A 19,748-nucleotide genomic window follows, 5' to 3' on the forward strand; every position below is an offset into this window, starting at 1 on the left:
ATTTTATTGTATTATAACTGTATTGTCTCCCTTTTATATTGTAAAGCGCTGCGTAAACTGTTGACGCTATATAAATCCTGTATAATAATAATAATAATGTGTTTTCCTCTGCTTTACCCATTAACCGCTTAAGAACTGGAAGGATTTGCCCCCTTAATGACCAGGCCATTTTTTGCGATACGGCACTGCGTCACTTTACCTGGCAATTGCGCGGTTGTGCAATGTTGTACCCAAACAAAATTGATGTCTTTTTTTTCCCCACAGATAGAGATTTCTTTTGATGGTATTTGATTACCTCTGTAGTTTTTATTTTTTGTGCTATAAACAAAAAAAAGAGCGTCAATTTTGAAAAAAGAAACAATATTTTTTACTTTTTTGCATAATAAATATCCCAAATAAAAAAACAAAAAACACATTTCTTCTTCAGTTTATACCAATATGTATTTTTCTACATATTTTTGGTAAAAAAAATTGCAATAAGCGTATTTTGATTGGTTTGCGCAAAAGTTATGATGTCTACAAAAATAGGGGATTTATGACATCGAACGGATCGGACACTTTTGACACTTTTTTGGGACCATTGACATTTATTCAGCAATCAGTGCTATAAAAATGCACTGATTACTGTGTAAATGTCACTGGCAGGGAAGGGGTTAACAGGGGGTGATCAAGGGGTTAAATGTGTTCCCTGGGAGGTGTTTCTAACTGTGGGAGGATGGGACTGACTGGAGGAGGAGAGAGAGAGCTCTGTTCCTAATCACTAGGAACAGGAGATCTCTCTCTACTCCCCTGTCAGAAAGGGGATCTGTCAGTTAACACTGACAGATCCCCGTTCTGGCTCCCTGTGGAGCGATCGCGGGTGGCCAGCAGACATTGCGGCCCCTGGCCACGTGCATCGGCTCTGTCCTCGCGCCACCAGCACGCGTGCGCCTCCTATCGCTCTTAAAGCGGCCGACGTACACCTACGGCGATTCTCACAGGAGAGCCAACCTGCCGCAGTATAATGACGGCGGCTGGTCCTTAAGCGGTTAAAGGCAAACCTAAGGTACATCAGAATTGTTTCTCCCAATGCACACCTGTGGCCATGCATTCAGCACAGCTGCTGGTGTAAAAATTAATAATAATTTACTTATAATTTAAAAGTAATCATTTAAAAATTATTTGTTTACAGTGCCTTGAAAAAGTATTCATACGCCTTGAAATTTTCCACATTTTGTCATATTACAACCAAACACTTAAATTTTTATTTATTTATTTATTTCAGGTACTTATATAGCGCTGTCAATTTACGCAGCGCTTTACATATACATTATACATTCACATCAGTCCCTACACCCTCAAGGAGCTTACAATCTAAGGTCCCTAACTCACATTCATACATATTAGGGCCAATTTAGACAGGATCCAATTAACCTACCAGCATGTCTTTGGAGTGTGGGAGGAAACCGGAGTACCCGGAGGAAACCCACCCAGGCACAGGGAGAACATGCAAACTCCAGGCAGGTAGTGTTGTGGTCGGGATACGAACCAGCGACCCTTCTTACTGCTAGGCGAGAGTTCTACCCACTACACAACTGTGTGTATTTTATTGGGATTTTATGTGATAGGCACATAATTGTGAAGTGGAAGGAAAATGATAAATGGTTTTCAACATTTTTTACAAATAAATATCTGAAAAGTGTGGCGTGCATTTGTATTCAGCCCCCTTTAATTTGATACCCCTAACTAAAATCTAGTGGAACCAATTACCTTTAGAAGTCACCTAATTAGTAAATAGAGTCCACCTGTGTATAATTTAATCTCAGTATAAATACAGCTGTTCTTTGAAGCCCTCAGAGGTTTATTAGAGAACCTTAGTTAATAAACAGCACCATGAAAGCCAAGGAACACACCAGACAGGTCAGGGATAAAGTTGTGGAGAAGTTTAAAGCAGGAGTAGGTTATAAAAAAATATCCCAAGCTTTGAACATCTCACGGAGCACTGTTCAATCCATCATCCGAAATCGGAAAGAGTATGGCACAACTGCAAATCTACCAAGACATGGCCGTCCACCTAAACTGACAGGCCGGGCAAGGAGAGCATTAATCAGAGAAGCAGCCAAGAGGCCCATGGTAACTCTGGAGGAGCTGCAGAGATCCACAGCTCAGGTGGGAGAATCTGTCCACAGGATAACTATTAGTCGTGCACTCCACAAATCTGGCCTTTATGGAAGAGTGGCAAGAAGAAAGCCATTGTTGAAAGAAAGCCATTAGAAGTTCCGTTTGCAGTTTGCGAGAAGCCACGTGGGGGACACAGCAAACATGTGGGAGAAGGTCCTCTAATCAGATGAAACTAAATTGAACTATTTGACCTAAAAGCAAAACGCTATGTGTGGCGAAAAACGAACACTGCACATCACCCTGAACACACCATCCCCACCGTGAATTATGGTGGTGGCAGCATCATGTTGTGGGGATGCTTTTCTTCAGCAGGGACAGAGAAATTGGTCAGAGTTGATGGGAAGATGGATGGAGCCAAATACAGGACAATCTTAGAAGAAAACCTGCAAAAGATTTGATACTGGGGCGGAGGTTCACCTTCTAGCAGGACAACGACCTAAACATACAGCCAGAGCTACAATGGAATGGTTTAGATCAAAGCATAATCATGTGTTAGAATGGCCCAGTCAAAGTCCGGACCTAAATCCAATTGCAAATCTGTGGCAAGACTTGAAAATCACTGTTCACAGATGCTCTCCATACAATCTGACAGAGCTTGAGCTATTTTGCACAGAAGAATGGGCAAAAATTTCACTCTCTAAATGTGCAAAGCTGGTAGAGACATCCCCAAAAAGACTTGCCCCTGTAATTGCAGTGAAAGGAGGTTTTACAAAGTATTGACTCAGGGGGGCTGAATACAAATGCACACCACACTTTTCACATATTTATTTGTAAAACATTTTGAAAACCATTTATCATTTTCCTTCCACTTCACAATTATGTGACATGTGTTGGTCTATCACATAAAATCCCAACAAAATACTGTACATTTACTTTTTTGGTTGGAACATGACAAAATGTGTAAAATTTCAAATCCAGGCACTGTAGCAATGTTACAAATACAGCAAAATGCCTGTTGATCCACTAGAAATCCAGGGTGTTCTCTTTCTTGCTACAAGAACAAGGTAAAAAAAATAATGCTGATATGTATATATTATTTAATTAGGAGAGGGAGGTTTGGGGTAAATATTGGTCATGCATGTGCATCTACGTTTATCTGGTTTTGTTCATTAAAGTGTTACCCCACCAAGTCCTGATATTTTTATTATAAACACACAAATACTTATATATTTCAGGCATTCCAGCTGGTGTTGAACTCTCCCTGCTGGAGTTCCTAGTTCTGTTCCCCCTACAGCCATAGCGTCTCAGTTTTCAGTACGATAAATCTAAAGCTGCCCATAGATAGATCAAAATTCAGGCCAGTGCAACAGAGACTAGATGAATCTTGATCCATCTATGGCTGTTACCGCTTGACAGAAGTTGATCTAAGGAACGACTTCGTCTCATGAGAATGTTGGAAAACTTGGCTGCAGCCGCTGATCAGTGTACTCTGACAGCGGAGGAGTCCTGCTCTCAATTTACACTGGCACAGCGGGGAGAATTTCTCCATCTGGTTTTTTTTTCCAATCAGTCCACTGGCTGATCAGAAGAAAAAAAAAAAAGGAATCTATGGCAAGCCTAACCAGGAGAGTGGGCACTCTTGCAGTCGGTAGAGTTGAGAGCCCAGGAACCCATCTGTATATATGGGTGTTGGATAATTCAACCTGCAGTATCTGTCCAAACTTTTTTTTTCCAGAGATTTTCCTGGCTGAAGATCCTCCTTTATTCTTATTTGCAGAGATCTTTTCTGAAGCAAGAACGTTCTTGGGGTCAGCAGTTTTACATTGGGGTTTTCTACCCAGCAAGGACAACTACTTTCAAGTACTCTGTGAGGCTGATGTCGTCATTTCAACAGCTAAGCATGAATTCTTTGGTGTGGCGATGTAAGTTTTCCTTCTTTCCCTTTTTTCATCTGTAGTTGTGTAGTAAGAAGTTACTAATGATTTCCATTGTAAACATAGTGTTTAAGGACAGAACCACAGTGACTGATGTAACAGCCATGCTGAATCAGAGGGAGGAGTGTTGTATTACTGATTGTGGAATTGCCTGTGGAGTCACACTGGCATGCTCTACATCCCATGCGTTGCAGAGGAAACCTTCCTAAAGAGAGCCAGCCTTTGTTGGGCTTTTGTAAGAATGGGAATGTTCAATCCAAATCCAAACTTATTATAGTTGTTCAGGCTTAAAGTAATTGTAAAGCCTTTTCTCGGGTCCCTCTTTGGCTCTGCTGGCCCCTCCCTCCTTTTGAGTGCCCCCACAGCAAACAGCTTGCTATGGGGGCACCCGAGCCAAGCTGCAGCTCTGTGTGTCCATTCAGACGCGGAGCCCCGGTTCGGCCATGCCCCCTCTCTCTCCTGATTGGCTGACTGATTGTGATTGACATCAGCGGGAGCCAGTGGCGCCGCTGATGTGTCTCAGCCAATCAGGGGGGAGTGTCACGGGTGGTCGAGGCACTCGTGGACATCGCTGGATAGAGATGGGGCTCAGGTAAGTATTAGGGGGGGTGCTGGGGTGGCTGCTGCACACAGAAGGCTTTTTATCTGAATGCATAGAATGCATTCAGATGAAACACCTTCTGCCTTTACAACCCCTTTACATATAAATTATGTATTTTTGTCCCCTTATTCAGCTTAACCACTTGCCGACCGCCTCACGCATATATACGTGAACAGAGCGGCACGGGCAGGCAAAATCACGTACCTGGTACGTGATTGCCTTCCCGCGGGTGGGGGGTCCGATCGGACCCCCCCCGGTGCCAGCGGCGGTTGACATTTGTCTAGGAGCGATCAGAGATGAGGGGGAGGCCATCCGATCGTGGCCCCCCCCTCGCGATCGCTCCCAGCCAATGAGAAACATCCCCTGCCTGTGTATAGTACACACAGGCAGAGGATGTGATGTCATCTCTCCTCGGCTTGGCAGTTTCCGTTCCGACGCCGAGGAGAGAAGACATCTGAGTAAGTGTAAAACACTACACAACACAGTAGAACATGCCAGGCACACTAAACACCCCCGATCCCCCCCCGATCGCCCCCCGATCCCCCCCCAATCACCCCCCCCCCCGTCACAAACTGACACCAAGCTGTTTTTTTTTTTCCTGATTACTGCATGGTGTCAGTTTTTGACAGTTAGAAGTGGTAGGGCAGTTAGTATTACCCCCCTGTAGGTCTAGGATACCCCCCTAACCCCCCCTAATAAAGTTTTAACCCCTTGATCACCCCCCCGTCACCAGTGTCGCTAAGCGATCATTTTTCTGATCGCTGTATTAGTGTCGCTGGTGACGCTAGTTAGGGAGGTAAATATTTAGGTTCACCGTCAGCGTTTTATAGCGACAGGGACCCCCATATACTACCTAATAAATGTTTTAACCCCTTGATTGCCCCCTAGTTAACCCTTTCACCACTGATCACCGTATAACCATTATGGGTGACGCTGGTTAGTTTGTTTATTTTTTATAGTGTCAGGGCACCCGCCGTTTATTACCGAATAAAGGTTTAGCCCCCTGATCGCCCGCCGGTGATATGCGTTGCCCCAGACAGCATCAGATTAGCGCCAGTACCGCTAACACCCACGCACGCACCGTACACCTCCCTTAGTGGTATAGTATCTGAACGGATCAATATCTGATCCAATCAGATCTATACTAGCGTCCCCAGCAATTTAGGATTCCCAAAAACGCAGTGTTAGCGGGATCAGCCCAGATACCTGCTAGCACCTGCATTTTGCCCCTCCGCCCGGCTCGGCCCAGCCCACCCAAGTGCAGTATCGATCGATCACTGTCACTTACAAAACACTAAACGCATAACTGCAGCGTTTGCAGAGTCAGGCCTGATCCCTGCGATCGCTAACAGTTTTTTTGGTAGCATTTTGGTGAAATGGCAAGCACCAGCCCCAGGCAGCGTCAGGTTAGTGCCAGTAGCGCTAACACCCACGCACGCACGGTACACCTCCCTTAGTGGTATAATATCTGAACGCATCAATATCTGATCCGATCAGATCTATACTAGCGTCCCCAGCAGTTTAGGATTCCCAAAAACGCAGTGTTAGCGGGATCAGCCCAGATAGCACCTGCGTTTTGCCCCTCCGCCCGGCCCAGCCCAGCCCACCCAAGTGCAGTATCGATCGATCACTGTCACTTACAAAACACTAAACGCATAACTGCAGCGTTCGCAGAGTCAGGCCTGATCCCTGCGATCGCTAACAGTTTTTTGGTAGCGTTTTGGTGAACTGGCAAGCACCAGCGGCCTAGTACACCCCAGTCATAGTCAAACCAGCACTGCAGTAACACTTGGTGACGTGGCGAGTCCCATAAGTGCAGTTCAAGCTGGTGAGGTGGCAAGCACAAGTAGTGTCCCGCTGCCACCAAGAAGACAAACACAGGCCCGTCGTGCCCATAATGCCCTTCCTGCTGCATTCGCCAATCCTAATTGGGAACCCACCACTTCTGCAGCGCCCGTACTTCCCCCATTCACATCCCCAACCAAATGCAGTCGGCTGCATGAGAGGCATTTTCTTTATGTCCTCCCGAGTACCCCTACCCAACGAACCCCCCCAAAAAAAGATGTTGTGTCTACAGCAAGCGCGGATATAGGCGTGACACCCGCTATTATTGTCCCTCCTGTCCTGACAATCCTGGTCTTTGCATTGGTGAATGTTTTGAACGCTACCATTCACTAGTTGAGTATTAGCGTAGGGTACAGCATTGCACAGACTAGGCACACTTTCACAGGGTCTCCCAAGATGCCATCGCATTTTGAGAGACCCGAACCTGGAACCGGTTACAGTTATAAAAGTTACAGTTACAAAAAAAAGTGTAAAAAAAAAAAAAAACACATACAAAAATATAAAATAAAAAAAAAATAGTTGTCGTTTTATTGTTCTCTCTCTCTCTATTCTCTCTCTCTATTGTTCTGCTCTTTTTTACTGTATTCTATTCTGCAATGTTTTATTGTTATTATGTTTTATCATGTTTGCTTTTCAGGTATGCAATTTTTTATACTTTACTGTTCACTGTGCTTTATTGTTAACCATTTTTTTGTCTTCAGGTACGCCATTCACAACTTTGAGTGGTTATACCAGAATGATGCCTGCAGGTTTAGGTATCATCTTGGTATCATTCTTTTCAGCCAGCGGTCGGCTTTCATGTAAAAGCAATCCTAGCGGCTAATTAGCCTCTAGACTGCTTTTACAAGCAGTGGGAGGGAATGCCCCCCCACCGTCTTCCGTGTTTTTCTCTGGCTCTCCTGTCTCAACAGGGAACCTGAGAATGCAGCCGGTGATTCAGCCAGCTGACCATAGAGCTGATCAGAGACCAGAGTGGCTCCAAACATCTCTATGGCCTAAGAAACCGGAAGCTACGAGCATTTTATGACTTAGATTTCGCCGGATGTAAACAGCGCCATTGGGAAATTGGGGAAGCATTTTTTCACACCGATCTTGGTGTGGTCAGATGCTTTGAGGGCAGAGGAGAGATCTAGGGTCTAATAGACCCCAATTTTTTCAAAAAAGAGTACCTGTCACTACCTATTGCTATCATAGGGGATATTTACATTCCCTGAGATAACAATAAAAATGATTAAAAAAAAAAAAAAAAATGAAAGGAACAGTTTAAAAATAAGATAAAAAAGCAAAAAAAAATAAAGAAAAAAAAAAAAGCACCCCTGTCCCCCCTGCTCTCGCGCTAAGGCGAACGCAAGCGTCGGTCTGGCGTCAAATGTAAACAGCAATTACACCATGCATGTGAGGTGTCACCGCGAACGTCAGATCGAGGGCAGTAATTTTAGCAGTAGACCTCCTCTGTAAATCTAAAGTGGTAACCTGTAAAGGCTTTTAAAGGCTTTTAAAAATGTATTAATTTTGTTGCCACTGCACGTTTGTGCGCAATTTTAAAGCATGTCATGTTTGGTATCCATGTACTCGGCCTAAGATCATCTTTTTTATTTCATCAAACATTCGGGCAATATAGTGTGTTTTAGTGCATTAAAATTTAAAAAAGTGTGTTTTTTCCACAAAAAATGCGTTTGAAAAATCGCTGCGCAAATACTGTGTGAAAAAAAAAATCTGTAGGGCATTTGCTTTAAAAAAATATATAATGTTTGGGGGTTCAAAGTAATTTTCTTGCAAAAAAAAATAATTTTTTCATGTAAACAAAGTGTCAGAAAGGGCTTTGTCTTCAAGTGGTTAGAAGAGTGAGTGATGTGTGACATAAGCTTCTAAATGTTGTGCATAAAATGCCAGGACAGTTCAAAACCCCCCCAAATGACCCCATTTTGGAAAGTAGACACCCCAAGCTATTTGCTGAGAGGCATGTCGAGTCCATGGAATATTTTATATTGTGACACAAGTTGCAGGAAAGAGACACATTTTTTTTTTTTTGTTGTCACTAAATGATATATTGCTCAAACATGCCATGGGAATATGTGAAATTACACCCCAAAATACATTCTGTTGCTTCTCCTGAGTACGGGGATACCACATGTGTGGGACTTTTTGGGAGCCTAGCCGCGCACGGGACCCCGAAAACCAAGCACCGCCTTCAGGCTTTCTAAGGGCGTAAATTTTTGATTTCACTCTTCACTGCCTATCACAGTTTCGGAGGCCATGGAATGCCCAGGTGGCACAAACCCCCCCCAAATGACCCCATTTTGGAAAGTAGACACCCCAAGCTATTTGCTGAGAGGTATAGTGAGTATTTTGCAGACCTCACTTTTTGTCACAAAGTTTTGAAAATTGAAAAAAGAAAAAAAAAAATTTTTTTCTGGACTTTCTTCATTTTCAAAAACAAATGAGAGCTGCAAAATACTCACCATGCTTCTCAGCAAATAGCTTGGGGTGTCTACTTTCCAAAATGGGGTCATTTGGGGGGGTTTGTGCCATCATGGCATTTTATGGCCTTCAAAACTGTGATAGGTAGTGAGTTATGCCCTTAGAAATCCTGAAGGCGGTGCTTGGTTTTTGGGGCCCCGTACGTGGCTAGGCTCCCAAAAAGTCCCACACATGTGGTATTCCCGTACTCAGGAGAAGCAGCTGAATGTATTTTGGGGTGCAATTCCACATATGCCCATGGCCTGTGTGAGCAATATATCATTTAGTGACAACTTTTTGTAAATTTTTTTTTTTTTTTGTCATTATTCAATCACTTGGGACAAAAAAAATAAATATTCAATGGGCTCAACATGCCTCTCAACAATTTCCTTGGGGTGTCTACTTTCCAAAATGGGGTCATTTGGGGGGGTTTTGTACTGCCCTGCCATTTTAGCACCTCAAGAAATGACATAGGCAGTCATAAACTAAAAGCTGTGCAAATTCCAGAAAATGTACCCTAGTTTGTAGACGCTATAACTTTTGCGCAAACCAATAAATATACGCTTATTGACATTTTTTTTACCAAAGACATGTGGCCGAATACATTTTGGCCTAAATGTATGACTAAAATTGAGTTTATTGGATTTTTTTTATAACAAAAAGTAGAAAATATCATTTTTTTTCAAAATTTTCGGTCTTTTTCCGTTTATAGCACAAAAAATAAAAACGGCAGAGGTGATCAAATACCATCAAAAGAAAGCTCTATTTGTGGGAAGAAAAGGACGCAAATTTCGTTTGGGTACAGCATTGCATGACCGCGCAATTAGCAGTTAAAGCGACGCAGTGCCGAATTGTAAAAAGAGCTCTGGTCAGGAAGGGGGTAAAACCTTCCGGGGCTGAAGTGGTTAACTTTGTCTAAGCCTGATATTTCAGCTTGATATTTTTTTCAGAGCTGGGGGTTACTACTGAGAGGGAGATTAGCAGAGCTGGACGTTACTATTGAGCAGGGCATCAGCAGAGCTAGGGGGTTACTACTGATTGGGGGATCAACAGAGCTGGGGATACTACTGAGTGGGACATCAGCAAAGCAGAGAGTAACACTGAGTAGGAGATCAGATGAATTAGGGTACTAATAAGATAGGGATCTGCTAAACAAGGGTACCAATGAGCTGGGGGATCTGCTGAGCAGGGGTACTAATGAGCTGGGGATCTGTTGAGCAGGGGTACTAATGAGCTGGGGATCTGCTGAGCAGGGGTACTACTGAGCTAAGTTTCTACTGGGCCCCTTTAAAAAACAAATCAAAAATCAACACACACACACAGGGAAGCTTCATTAACCGCTTCAAAAAAGCATAATTGAAGCATCAAAAACACATAAAAAAAGCACGTTGAAGCGGTAAGCGCTTTCATGTGTGTTGAAGCCAAAGCAAGTGTAAATTAGCCCCACAGTAGACTGGGAGATGGGTAGGTGGGCAGGGCCGATTTTACCTTCACAGTCCAGGAAGTTGAAGCCACAATAACTGAAAGCAATATCAGGGGGCACTGATGAGGCTTTTCTGGAAAAAGATATGTAATAGCAGACACTTCATGATGCCTGTTTGTAGGCAACACTTTTCAGAATATTCAGAACAGACATATTACCTTTAAGTAGATCTAAAGTGTATTTCTAGCCTAGCATCTGATGGACTATGCAGAGCGGACATGGACACAGCCCGCTATCCTGTATGGGGGGGTCAGATGCAAATGGACTGCCTGTCCATTTACACCAGACTGCCATCTGATCTGATATGCTGGATGGAAGGTGAATGGATACCCATCTGTCTATTTTTAGCAGATCAGAACGGATTGGATGTAGGCGGGTGTAAATGGACACATGTCCATTTACACTCGCTGCTCCATAGAGAAGAATAGAGGTTCTGATCAGGTCCGCCTAAAAAAAAAAAAAAAAAAAGGACAGGCAGGCCCAATCCTAACATTTGTGTGAAAGGGGCCTTAAGGTAAATGAGAAAAAAAAAATTAAAAAGTGTAAATAAAATAAATAAAAATAATTAACAAAAATTAAAAGCACCCCTGCCCCTCTTGCATACATGCAAATTCAAACATAGACTTAGGTCCAGCATGCATATGTAAATGGTAAATGCACCACACATCGTCACAAAGGTCACAGTAAAAGCAATAATTTTAGGGCCCTAATTCATGAAAAACTGTAAATTGATAAACTGTAAAGGTTTTTAAAGCATCACCTATGGACAATTTTAGTTACTGTAGTTTGTTGGCATTTCACAAGCATGCATAATTTTAAATTTTTGACATTTGGTATGTATTTACTCGACACAACATCATGTTTTGTATTCTACCAAAAATAGTGTATTGTGTTTCTGTGCGCTAAATTTCATCTAATGCCGCGTACACACGGTCGGAATTTCCGACAACAAATGTTTGATGTGAGCTTGTTGTCGGAAAATCCGACCGTGTGTAGGCTCCATCGGACATTTGCTGTCGGAATTTCCGAGCGTGTGTGCACAATTCCAATGCACAAAATTCCACGCATGCTAGGAATCAAGCAGAAGAGCCGCACTGGCTATTGAACTTCATTTTTCTAGGCTCGTCATACATCTTGTATGTCACCTCGTTCTTGACGTTCAGAATTTCAGACATTTGTGTGACCGTGTGTATGCAAGACAAGTTTGAGCCAACATCCGTCGGAAAAAAATCCACGGTTTTGTTGTCGGAATGTCCGTTCGTCTGTACGCGGCATTAGAGTTGTTTTTCCTGAATATTTGCCTTTGATAAATGGCTGAGCAAATACTGTGTGACATTAAAAATTGCCACCATTTTTATTCTCCAGGGCCTATGCTTTTTAAAAAAATATATAATGTTGGGGGGGGGTTTCTAGCAAAAAATTATGATTTTACCACGTATGGGAAAAATGTTAAAGATTGCCCCATACAGTAGGTGGTTGATTGAACAGATAGGTGACCACTTTGATTTGATCCTCCTCTCCATGGGCAGTGCAGACATGTACACCTCCTCTCTAGTGGCCAGAAATGTAATATGCAGTGTTGAAGCACGTGGGGATGGTGTATTTGTTTTTGCATGTAATACCTGGAGAAATAAACTACAATGGTACAAATGTAGCGCACCACTAAACCTGTCTCTATACCTTTTTAATATTTGTGAAGGAGAGGGAATAGGGACTTGGACACTGGAGAACATTTACCGCTCCAGGTAGTGGACTTGTGGTACACCCTCCTCGAAGTGTAGGCTGTTTGTGCTGGCTCTGCACACATAATGGTGAAAAGAAAATGTCTGGACAGCCACACTCTGATTTTCTACAGTAAAAAAAATTGATCAGTTCCATAGATGACAACAGAGGTACAGGTACAAGAGCAGCTGACGCGTTTCACACCCTACAGCTGTAGGACCACACACTTTGATCTCAAATATATAGTTACAAAATGTTGATCATGTGATCAATTGCATTACCCTAATTGCAAATAGGTGTGGTCCAAAAAACTCGTAACCAAGGAAAAACAGGGGGATGATGCATGCGGTCAACTGATAGAAGTAAACTCATGAATTAATTATGACAAAATAGACAAAATATGAGTACAAATGAACAACAGGAACCATCCCTATGTACATCCCAGGAAAAATTACATTCATACATGAAACAGTAAACAACCTTTAAAAGCACATATATGTGAACACGATTACAAAGTAACCTTTAAATACAAATGCATTAAAATTACTGCAACATATAAAAAAAAAAAATGATGAGCAGGAAAAGTCAGGCAGATCACAAATGTTCACTGATATAGATAATGTACCTATCTCAGTACTAAAACAATTTTTTTTGTAATATTGTTTTATCATAAAAATTAAATAGAGCAACAAAAAACTAGTCTGATATTCAACACTGTTTTTGATAAACTAGCCCATCAATATTTGGTTCTATGGATGTAGTATCAATTCTCAGGGTGCTCATCAGATATTTTGGTTCTAATTTTGCCCTTCATGTACTTCCTCTTTGAGAATGGTTGCTCACAAATATACAGTAGGTGCTGCCGAAAATTGATGACATGAATAAGGCGTGATTGTGAAGAGTGGGAGATTTTCTTTGGGAAGATAAAACATATAAAAGTCCAGTAAAGAGACACTGTCAAACTTTTCTTTGGCCGCATACCTTCACTAAGTTGCAAAAGATCCCCCCCAAAAAATCAACATTTTTAAGTAAGTTTTTGATTTTGTGTGTGCCACATTCATAGTTGTCTTGGGCCACAGCTTGGACACCCCTGTTGGTGGACATCCCATTCCATAACCATGGGCATTATTATATAGTTGTCCACAAGTTTTTGGCCAGTATTTATCACTGCAAACATGCATTTTCATTTTCTGTTTTAACTCACTTGTGCCATGTGTTTTATACAGGGACAAATAAGATGAGGATGTTATGTAAATCAATAGTACTTCTAACAACACAAAGAGCATTGAGGATCCATAGCAGCCAGAAAGGTAGTAAATGTAAAGAAAGGATCGCCACTACTCCCGACCAGCCCGAATGAAAAAAGGAGCGGCCTCAGCCTACATGTCTCTACCAAACCACACGCACTGATGCATTTTGCCCTGCCCAACCTACTACTAAGACCCAGTGGGAAAGGCGAAATGCATCAGAGTGCTGAGGCCGCTCCTTTTTGTTTATTCACCTGGGCTGGTCAAGAATAACGCAATCCTTTTTTCTTTACATTAACTACCTCTCTGGATTGGTATCAGGACAAGTCTGCACTCCATGCTCTGGGACACAGGGATATGCATTCACCTCTGCTTTGAGCAGCACCAAAAGCAATGTAACAGATCCATAGCAGCCAGTCAGATTACACCTCTTTCTCCCCAGTAAAGAAAGCATTTCTGATAGCATTGTGCAGGAGTTCTTTGTGCACTATTTTTCAATTGTATTGCAAAAAAACATTGATGAGTTGTATTCTTCTATGATTTCTATTTTACATTTTCTTAAATTCTTATCATTGGGTTTGCTTAGCATTTGCTGGTCTCTAGCTATGAACATCTTTCATATTACTGCTGGCATTTTTGTTTAATCTTTCAATAAATATATATAAGAGTATCCTATTTTTATTTAGTTGAAGGCTGTGAGGTAAATAGAACCAGCCGTGATTACTGGCTGCCAGTGGTGGTGGCTGTGGCTTAAACATATATTCATATTTGAATTATTGCTGCTCTGTGTACATGTTTGCAAATCATTAACAGCTGTACCTCCCGAATGAAATATCTGCGGAATCCATGGTAATGACAAACACTGGAGGATATGTATGAATGAACAAAAAAAAAAAGTTATGACCTGTCTGTTTTGTAACTTTTTATAGAATATACAATTATTTTATATACAAAAGATTCTGAACCGAATAGCTAAAACTACCGTTTGCATCCAGATTTTGGTTGCTGAAATTACAGTAGTGATGAAGTTTAAAAGCAGATACTGCATAAAAGGTGCCTTAACAAAATCATTACTGTGTAGGGTACAAGTAGTGACATTATCACAAATGTCTGTGCTTGGATGAGGATTGTGGAAGCATATTTACAAAGCTGAGTGCACCGTTAGTCTTGAATGTGCTTTTTTTTTCCATGTGAATTTAAAGCTCATCTCCATAGAGAAAAAAATAATAATAATTTCACTCTCCTGGTGCATAATCTATATTTTTTTTAATTTAAAAAAATCTCTCTTAAAGCCCCAGTTAACTAAAACTCTAGTCCCATACCAGGCTGGATTACAAGTATTTTGGTCTGTAGTGCCCACGGTGCTTACATATGTCAGAAGAGTCCATCATCGGCTCCCCATTGGAATCTTGTAGCAGCCATAGATTCTTCCAGTGGGACATCATGACCAGGGGCAATCTGAAGATTGTTTAGCTGGGCAGCTGAGAATAAGGTGAGAAACTTTCACTCATTGGTTGTCCCTATTAGAAGAACACTTGTGAGTGAATCGCATGACAATGTATTCAGGTGGGTTTCTCCAGGATTTAAAGGTTAAAAGCCCAACTCGGGCCAAATAGCAAATGATCCCCTCCAGTGGGGCTCCATGAGTTAATTGCTAATTTATGCCTAGGCGAACATTAAAAGGAGTTTTTCTTACCCGATCCTCTGCTTCTCCCTGCAGCTAGACTGGTCCCCGCGTCATCTGCACCCCCATGTTCCACCGCTTTAGAATCCTAACATCATCAAGAGCAGAGCAGGTTCCAAAACCCTGCACTGGACATGAGGATGCTGAAGGACAGTCCACTGCTGGATCGTGGGGGTGCGCCACCTGCTCAAAAAGGGGAGGATCAGGTGGATAAAACTGTTTCTCCTCTCCCCTAGACCAGTGGTCTCCAAACTGTGGCCTGTGGGCTGCATGTGGCCCTTTGCATGCCTTTATCCGGCCCTTGGGAGTTCCTCCCACAGATATGAAACGCTATTCCTCCCACTGATTCAAACAATGGGGCACTATTCCTCCCATTGGCACCAACAATGGGGCACTATTCCTCCCACTGATGCATATGATGGGGGCACTATTCCTCCCATTGACACCAACAATACGGCATTATTCATATAACTAATACCCACTATGGGGCACAATTCCTCCTCTTGCTGATCACGGGTGCTATGTAATTATTTTACTCCTACTGACCATAGTCCAGCCCCATAAAGCCTGAAGGAAAGTAAACTGGCCCTTTGTTTAAAAAGTTTGGAGACCCTGCCTTAGACAAAACAAGCTATTAACTATTTTTATTTGCATGGAGTTGGGCTTTAAAAAAAATAGAATTTGTGCATGTGGGGTTGGAAAAGGGTGTTTTTATTTTTATTTTATTTTTCTCCACACCAAACTTCTCAAAAGTTTCTCCACACTAAACCTATCAAAACATACAGTATATAATGCTAGCCATGTACACATAGGCACAGTCAAACTAGAACAGAAAAGGGCCTTTCCCAAACTGTTGCCAGTTGGAATTGCACAAATCTGTAAAATGTCATCCTATATGATGGATGTTTTTGATGTCATATGTGATCCAGCTGGGAAGAAATGTCTAAATATTGGGAGGATCTCTAAGGAGACTCTGCTGAATGAAGAGTTTGGGATGTTTTAAACTTTTGACCTTCTCTATTATCCCGAAGCCCGTATGCAAGGGTTGGTGCTGGATTACACACTGAGGTGAAGGAAACACTTATGAGATCACATGATGTTTTTACACTCAACCTAAAGACTATTCTGACACACAGGGGTGGATTTACCAAAGGCAAATAGACTGTGAACTTTGCAAGTGCAGTTACATTAATTAATTAATTTATTGTTTTTGTGCAGGGTGACTCAGGATATGAGCTTTCCTGTCCTGTTAACCCCAGGCTACACTTTTTTTTATTTTGTTCTCCCCATATCATCCTCTCTATGGTTTGGGGTCAATGGGTGGGAGAAAGGAAGAAGGGACGGAAGGGAAAACAAAAAAAGAGAATTTTTTTTTTTTCTATATTCACAGTAATTTGGAAAAGTGATTGTGCTTACGGATATAAAATGTCCATAATGGGCCTGAATGGGTAATTATGAGGGAGGGAAGGGTATGGGTGTACGGTGTGGGAAGGTAAGGGCAGAACTAGGGAGGAAGTTAAGAATATCTCTCCCTGGTTTTCTCCCCTAAATGATCACAGATGGTTTGTCATAGTTTGTCACTTTGACTTTTTTTTTTTTTATTGTGTGTGTTTTTTTCACAAACATATGAAGCAAGGGGTGGTTTGGAGGTGCTTGAGAGGGAAGGACATAGCGATGTGGGGTTGGGCGGGGGTGTTGGGGGAACAGGGAGTAAGGATTAGGTAGAGAAGCTTGGCAACCTCTAGACCTATTCGGGAGAAAGTCCGGTTAGAGTATTTGCATTTAGATGAGCGGTGCCTCCACTTCTCTCAATGTCTCTTGCCTCCTCTTTGAGGAAGAAATATGATATACAGGGTTGATATAAGTTCCTAGGAGATACACCTTTTATATAAATGTGTGTAATAATATCTACAGTATGTTGTGGTGTGTGTATGAGATCTACAGTAAATGTTTTTTTTTTTTTTCCTTTTGTTTTTTATGAACGATGTCTAGGTTTTTCCTTCTGTGGTATTATTTTTGTAAGTTTTTTCTAAAATGAATAAAAAGAATTCAAAAATATTTATGGTTCCTAGAGCTTAGTAAATTTGGTAAAGTTCTGCTGATTTCCAACATTAAATCATGTGCAAGGAAAAATGCAGTTTTCTGTTTTTTTAGTGCAGGGTGTTTGCCGGGTGCTCACAATTCTTTCTTTACTGCCCAGCTGAACGCTCTTAGTCCACCTCTGTTCATGACATCACATTGTAAGAATTTACAAACCTATTTAAATAACAACTAACACAAAAAAGTTTCGTGTTCACTGATTGGTGTATTAGAAAAGAGGTCTCCAAACTAGATAAATAGAGGGCCAGATTATTGTCCTTCAGACATTAGGGGAGCCGGTCTGTGGTCTCCTGGAAATAGAAAATGCCCCAACGTCAGTGGGAGTAAACATTGCCTCTGGCTTAGCACCTCTGGTCAGTAGGAGCAGGAAGAGTGCCTTGTCACTGGTATTGTAAGAATAGTCCCCCAACATTGGTGTCATTGGGAGGAATGGAGCCCCTTGTCAGCGGAAGGAATATTGCCCCATCATTGGTGTCATTGGGAGGAATGGTGCCCCATCGTTGGTGTCAGCGGAAGGAATATTGCCCTATCATTGCTGTCAATAGGAGGATTCGTGCCCCATCACTGGTGTCAATAGAAGGAATGGTGCCCCAAGAGCCAGATAAAGGCAAGCAAAGGGCCGCATTGAAGACCACTGTATTAGAATATTGTTTTATAATTGGAAGAGATGAGGGTTGTGTAAAGCACTGCGCTTATATTTGTATAAGCTACAAATGAACAACTTTTTTTTTTTTCATTTTCTTAAAACAAAAATGCACCAAAATCAACAGGCTTAAGTGAAAATGTCACATTTAAAGCACACAAATTAATGTGGCTCAGTATTCAGTAATAAATCATTTATTAATCTATTTTTTTAAATGCAAGTAGTGCAAGAACCTAAATTTGTCTTGATATTGGCCTCTAGCAATCCCCTGTACAGATTTTAGACTGCGAGTGGGAGGGGCAGGACTGGGGCAAAGTATGCTGCATGCAAATGTGGGGACAAGAAACCTGCTTTCTGACAGATTGACAAAATTGCATTTTGGTAACTTTTCACATAACAGTTTTGAAATAAATGTTTTTGCTTTTTCAGAAATAGTTTCTAGCATTGTACTTTTTTTTTTACTGTGCACAGAAAGAGAGGGAAAAAGAGAAGCACTGGGACATCTGTAAGCTGGAGAAGTTTGACAACCAACTTCCAGCCTGCATGTAATCAGTATTATTTGGCAGCTACGGTGATCACGTCATCATGAGCCACAAAGTTGGTCACTGCACTTTATGTGTCTTTTTTCACCCACTGAAGAGTAGCGGATGGGTCTTTGGGTCTACCCTGAAGTTTAAGGGGAGGATGTGGGGCCCTTCCTCCCCTTCCTGGTGGTCTCTCTTCAAAAGAACCCCTTAACCTAGTACTCAATGGTTGGCTTTGGCTAGCCATGAAGAGAGGGGTTTGCCAGGCCGTCTAGCTAAGTGGGCCAGATTGCCTTTCCCCATCAGGAGTCTTGTGCGCCGAGGGTTAGGGAGGATCTTCCACTTTGGGAAAGGACCAGTGACACACCGGGGTTGATTTATTAAAAACTGGTGCAGCTCTGCATTGAAACCAATCAGCTTCTAGTTTTTTTTTAGCTTAATTGAACAAGCTGAAGTTAGAAACTGATTTGCTACCATGCACAACTGCACCACATTTTGCACTCTCCAGTTTTGGTAAATCAACCCCACCCTGTCCACTTTTGTGTGTTTCACATGCACTTTTTGGTTCACTTGGTGTTTGTTTTTTGCGCAAAATTATTGGTTTCTGGATATTATTTTGAAATCTGCAGTTGTCAGTGAGGGTGCTTCTAGTTCACATGTAGAAGGTACAGTAATGTTCTCTCAGCATGGGGAATTGTGCTGGAGAATATTACGTAATTTTTTTCACCAAGTGGTTTAGCTTCAACCTGCTTTGCAGGAACATAGTCTACCCACCTTGGGCTTCTGTTTTTCATCTTTGCATGTGTAGCATGGAGTAACAGACTGCCCCACAGTAAAATTTTATTTTATTGTTGCTCTAGAAATGTGCCAGCCATGTATTCTTCCACCCATTGTAGTAGATTATGTATGTCTCAGGAATGTGTTCAGCGGGGATGGGCCGAACATCCTCCTGTTTGGTTCGCAGCAGAACTCCCGAACAGGGGAAATGTTCTAACCCGAACGGCGAACCCCATTGAAGTCTATGGGAGCCGAACAGGGAGAATCAAAAAGTGCCCATTTTGACGGCTTATATGCAAGTAATTGGCCATAAAAGGGGTATGGCAGTCTGGGTACTGCCCTGGGGGACATATGTATCAATAAAAAAAAAAAAAAAAAAATAGTTTTTTTAAGGAGCAGTGATTTTAATGATGCTTAAAGTGCAACAATGAAAATGAAAAATTCCTTTAAATATCATGCCTGGGGGCCCCCCTTAATATGCCCGTAAAGTGGCGCATTTTTGCCATTTACAGAGCAAAACTGACATTTCTAAAAAAAAAAACATTTAAAATGACACAATTGCCAGCACAAGGGCCTCTTCCCAACAATCCTGGGCTGTGGTTGGCGGGATCTGCGGGTGGGGGGCTTA

At 42.0% G+C, this 19,748-nt stretch overlaps 1 protein-coding gene across 6 annotated transcripts in view; it reads left to right on the forward strand.

Moving 5' to 3' along the window:
* Positions 1-19,748, forward strand: part of GTDC1 (glycosyltransferase like domain containing 1) — a 465,360-nt gene that overhangs the window by 291,860 nt on the left and 153,752 nt on the right. For all 6 annotated transcript variants that reach the window (XM_073634225.1, XM_073634224.1, XM_073634226.1 and 3 more), the window contains exon 7: positions 3,878-4,022. In XM_073634225.1, the coding sequence (XP_073490326.1) occupies positions 3,878-4,022 (145 nt within the window). The remainder of the gene's footprint in view (positions 1-3,877; positions 4,023-19,748) is intronic.

The sequence above is a fragment of the Aquarana catesbeiana genome, linkage group LG06 (genome assembly GCF_042186555.1).
Source record: "Aquarana catesbeiana isolate 2022-GZ linkage group LG06, ASM4218655v1, whole genome shotgun sequence".
NCBI classification, from domain to species: domain Eukaryota; kingdom Metazoa; phylum Chordata; class Amphibia; order Anura; family Ranidae; genus Aquarana; species Aquarana catesbeiana.